At 37.0% G+C, this 4,627-nt stretch overlaps 2 protein-coding genes across 2 annotated transcripts; both read left to right on the top strand.

Annotated features, from left to right (window-relative positions):
• On the top strand, window positions 1-3,480 carry LOC147411058 (putative receptor-like protein kinase At2g42960). Its single transcript, XM_086444106.1, has 5 exons — window positions 1-575; window positions 1,183-1,939; window positions 2,578-2,682; window positions 2,904-3,026; window positions 3,306-3,480. The coding sequence occupies exons 2-5, from the start codon at window positions 1,278-1,280 to the stop codon at window positions 3,478-3,480; spliced, it is 1,065 nt and encodes a 354-aa protein (XP_086300232.1). The 5' UTR covers window positions 1-575; window positions 1,183-1,277.
• Window positions 3,481-3,568: 88 nt separating this feature from the next.
• On the top strand, window positions 3,569-4,232 carry LOC147411057 (putative receptor-like protein kinase At2g42960). Its single transcript, XM_086430814.1, has 4 exons — window positions 3,569-3,580; window positions 3,627-3,710; window positions 3,848-4,057; window positions 4,182-4,232. The coding sequence occupies exons 1-4, from the start codon at window positions 3,569-3,571 to the stop codon at window positions 4,230-4,232; spliced, it is 357 nt and encodes a 118-aa protein (XP_086286940.1).
• The last annotated feature ends 395 nt before the right edge of the window (window positions 4,233-4,627 follow it).

The following is a 4,627-nucleotide window of genomic DNA, read 5'->3' as shown; positions in this document are numbered from 1 at the left end:
CTCCTCTCTTTACTTCTTTCCTTTTTTATTTATTTTTTTGAATTTCCTTTTCAGTTTTCAATGCTTTTTAACAATATTTTCATTACCCATCCATAAATGTAGGCTCTGTTCACCTCATTTGCTTTCCCTATACTATACTATACCATACAGAAATCTCTCTCTCTTCTGGTTTTCCTCCATTGCAAACCAAGCTTTCTTTCTATCTTTCAGAGGTCCCTCTATCATCAACAAAGACAAAGCCCCACCAACTATTACACCAAACTCTACATTTCTTGTCCCCCAAAGTTCTCCAAAAAAGATGTAACAGTTTTCCCCTCTAAGTATCATGTTTTGAGATTGTATTTTTGTCTAGATTTCATCCCCATTTATTTTCTTGCTCTACAGGACCCCTACTTCTAACTCTCTTCCGAAAATGTTAATTTTGGACTATTGGGTTTTTGTGGGTAGTGTTGTTTCAGGCAAACATTAGTCTTTCTATGCTCATTGAAACTCTCTTGCTTCAAATGGAGATCCTTTTCTGTTTTCTTTATGGGTTTCAGGGACTAGGATCAATGGGTTTGGATTTCCCTGAAAAGGTATGTTTTTTTTTTTCCATCTGGACTTACAATGCTTGTATTTAGATTGACATTTCTCTGTGTAGCTGACTCTGGAATGATGTATAAGATTTCATTTTCTCTCTGTTTAAGATGTGGTCTAAATTAATGATAATGGGATTTGAAGGGATGATAGATTCTTATGTGTTTGTTGATGATATATTAGAGAGGTAACTTATGGAGATGCCTTAAATGTTAGTGGGTTTTCCTGAAATGGCTCATAACCCAAGTTAGATTTTCTTTTGTGGCCATTTTTACTTCAAGGATCTGTTAAATAATGCATTTCAACTTCTTGAAGGGAAGTATCAGATACTCTTTTTATATTCTTCTTTTTTTGTTTGTTTTTTTGGAGTGAATTAAGTCAAGAATAATTTTTTTAGGAAAAGTTTTATTTGTTTTTTTTTTCATGGGTTGGTGCTGGATCAAAGCAACATCAATTTACTTTTGATTATCGGTATTTAGCTTCTTTTGGTGGAAATTTTGGCATGTTGGTTTTCAGTACCTGGTCAAAAAATTTATTATAAGTTTAGATCAATGCTTCACATTTTGATGTCAATAGAATAAATACAACAATTTTTTCGTGCTTCAGATGAGGATGGATCGATTTGGCAGTCCCAGAGATTAAACAGACAGATCCAGACACTACTGGTCGATACAATCTTTCTTCTTAATCAAAGAAATAAAATGTCGTCTGGGAATTCTCTTGATTCTGAATTATCAAAGAAGACACCACTTTTTTCTCTAAAACTATGGGTTTTGATTGGTATCTGTGTTGGGGCATTTATCGTGTTGGTTCTATCTATCTTATCGATATGGATAACATCTCGGAAGAAATCCAGGAGTACCCACGACAAGTTTTCGCTCTCCCAAATACCCATCATCGCAAAAGATATCAAAGTCGATAGAGTTGGTGTTCAGAATTTCAATAATCATCATGAAGGTGCTGTTGTCACAATTCATGATAAATCGAGTGATAAAAATTCGGAGAAGATGTTAGTTCATTTGGCTAAGAGTAAATCGAGTGAGGTGGATAATGTGAGTCAGTGCAGTTCTGTTTATCAGCACGAGAGAGGTTGTAGCTCGCAATCGGGGGAAGAAGGGAGCTCCGGGACTGTTCGAAAGCAATCTTATTGGACATATGGACTTCCTTCGGCCTCTCCTTTAATTGGTCTTCCTGAAGTCTCCCATCTTGGGTGGGGTCATTGGTTTACTCTTAGGGATCTTGAATCAGCAACTAATCGCTTCTCTTCAGAGAATGTGCTCGGGGAGGGTGGATATGGGGTTGTTTACAAGGGCTGTCTGATCAATGGAACTGAGGTAGCAGTGAAGAAACTCCTCAACAATCTGTAAGAACATATATTTTTCCATCCATTTGAAGATTGTTAATTATTTATTATATTATTATTATTTTTGATGATCGATTGCTTTATTTTTGTTAAGTGTATATTTTCCTCCACTCTCAAGTGTGTCAAACCCTAGTTAGGCCCTGTGACCCTCTTATATTCATGGTTCTCCCCCTATCCGACAGATTGGTCTTTTGGAGTAGTTGGTTGGTTAATATGGCATCGGAGAGCTAGGTTTGGATAGGTCACGGATTCAATTCTTTCCACCCCTGCGGGTGAGGGGAGTGTGGAGTTTATATTTTCTTCCACTCTCAGGTGTGCCATACCCTAGTTAAGCCCCATGACCCTCTTATATTCATAGTTCTCCCCCTCTCCAATAGATCGGTCTTTTGGAGTAGTTGGTTGGTTAACATGGTATCAGAGAGCTAGGTTCGTATAGGTCACGAGTTTGATTCTTTCCACCCTTATGGGCGAGATGGAGTGTTGAGTGTATATTTTCCTCCACTCTTGGGTGTATCGTACCCCAGTTAAGCCCTGTGACCCTCTTATATTCATAGTTCTCCCCCCTCCAACAGATTGATTTTTTGGAGTAGTTGGTTGGTTAATACTTTTATGTTTGTTTGTATGAATATGGGTTATAGGGGACAAGCGGAAAAGGAATTTAGAGTTGAAGTGGAAGCTATAGGCCACGTCCGACATAAGAATCTAGTGCGGCTCTTGGGTTATTGTGTTGAAGGAGTTCACAGGTAAAATTTACTTGTATTATTGGTATTTTCATTTTTTTTTTCTAGTATGACCATATCTGGTTTTATAATAGTTTAATTGTTTTAAACAAGGATCTAATGATAGAAAGTAAATCCTTATCATGCTAGTTTAACAATATTCCTATATTTTTCTTTTGCTTGGCTTATGGTATTTTAATCGAATTTTTGTGAGCTTATGTTACTAATATGTTACTTTTACATAGGATGCTGGTTTACGAGTATGTGAACAATGGCAACTTAGAACAGTGGCTTCATGGAGCTATGCGTCAACATGGCTACCTTAGTTGGGACTCACGCATGAAAGTCATCCTTGGTACTGCTAAGGCGTAAGTCTTACTCCAAACTCAATCAGTAACTAGAATTATGCTTTAAAGTATAGTACCATTATATAGTGTTCAAGACCAAGACTGAAAAAAACATTATTCTTGAAGCATTTAATATACTGTGAATGTTTTGGATTGTCTCTTAAGTCCTAACTGAGATGTTGCCTTGACTAGAACTACATTTCACCTTTGTTGATATTGTATCGATGTTGTTCGGCCTTAGGAGTTTATTCCCTAGGTTTGGATATAATGATCATGTTTTTTTTATAAAATGGGATGCAGACTTGCTTATTTGCATGAAGCAATTGAACCGAAAGTTGTTCACCGAGACATAAAATCAAGCAATATCTTGATTGATGACGAGTTCAATGCCAAGGTTTCTGATTTTGGATTGGCGAAGCTTTTGGATTCAGGAGAAAGCCACATCACAACTAGAGTAATGGGAACGTTTGGGTAATTTTTAATATATTTGTTGAAGAATCCAACCATATTTGTCATTTTTTCTTTTAAACTTGAGGCCTAGTCTGTTATTTGAAGGGTTTCTTATGTTATCTCAGGTATGTAGCACCCGAATATGCAAATAGTGGTTTGTTAAATGAGAAGAGCGACATTTATAGTTTTGGTGTTCTACTTGTAGAAGCAATTACTGGTAGGGATCCCGTTGATTATAGCCGACCTGCAAATGAGGTACGACATTTCTAAACCACAATAGATATTAACTTCTTGTTTATTTTTTTCGGGATAATTCTTTTTTTTTTCCCCTCTTCTTTTGCATAGAATTATCAAGAAAATTCAATGAGCAATGCTAGCCACAATTGTTGCAGGTTAATCTTGTTGAGTGGCTTAAAGTGATGGTTGGGAGTAGGAGGGCGGAGGAAGTTGTGGACCCAAACCTTGAAGTTAAACCCACGACACGGGCCCTTAAGCGTGCCCTTCTCATCGCTCTTAGATGTGTCGATCCTGACTCGGAGAAAAGACCCAAAATGGGTCAGGTCGCTCAAATGCTCGAAGCTGATGAATTCCCATTACGTGAGGTGTTCATCAATCTCTTAAAAACAACAAAAATGATAATTAAATGTTATTTTACTTGCACAAAATGCAACGTTGGTCTCTTTGAAAGATCATTCTTTAAGATTTTATAAATGTTTATTTTTGCAGGATCGAACTAGCAGGAGGAGTCGTACTGCCAGCATGGAATCAAATCCATGAACAAGAGTTCGGATTTTAATGACATGGAAAACATGTAGGGGTAACGGATAACCATAAAATTGACGGATAATTTGAACACAACTGGAAGGACTAATCTTATTTCCCCAACAAATTCCAAGCTTTTGGGTTAATCTTGAAATGACCCTGATACAAAAATGCCCATTTAAGCATGGGGGAGGGGAGGGGAGGAGAGGATGGATGAAGAGAGGTGTACTCAACTCATATTGGGGTTTCTTGAGGTAATCATAAAAGTAGAAACAAAAGTTTAAAAAAAAAAGAATATTGTTTTACAGATCTGTCTCTAGATCATTGTTGGGCATCCTCTGTTTGTTGCACATGATTTGTTTTTTTCTCCATGATTTCTCTTTATTGTTCTTGGGCTTGTAAAGGACTCC

Source organism: Akebia trifoliata, chromosome 1 (assembly GCF_017979445.1).
Source record: "Akebia trifoliata isolate Shusen 1 chromosome 1, ASM1797944v1, whole genome shotgun sequence".
Lineage (NCBI taxonomy): Eukaryota > Viridiplantae > Streptophyta > Magnoliopsida > Ranunculales > Lardizabalaceae > Akebia > Akebia trifoliata.
The sequence above is the reverse complement of the archived record's forward strand: the minus strand, read 5'-3'. Positions and strand labels throughout refer to the sequence as shown.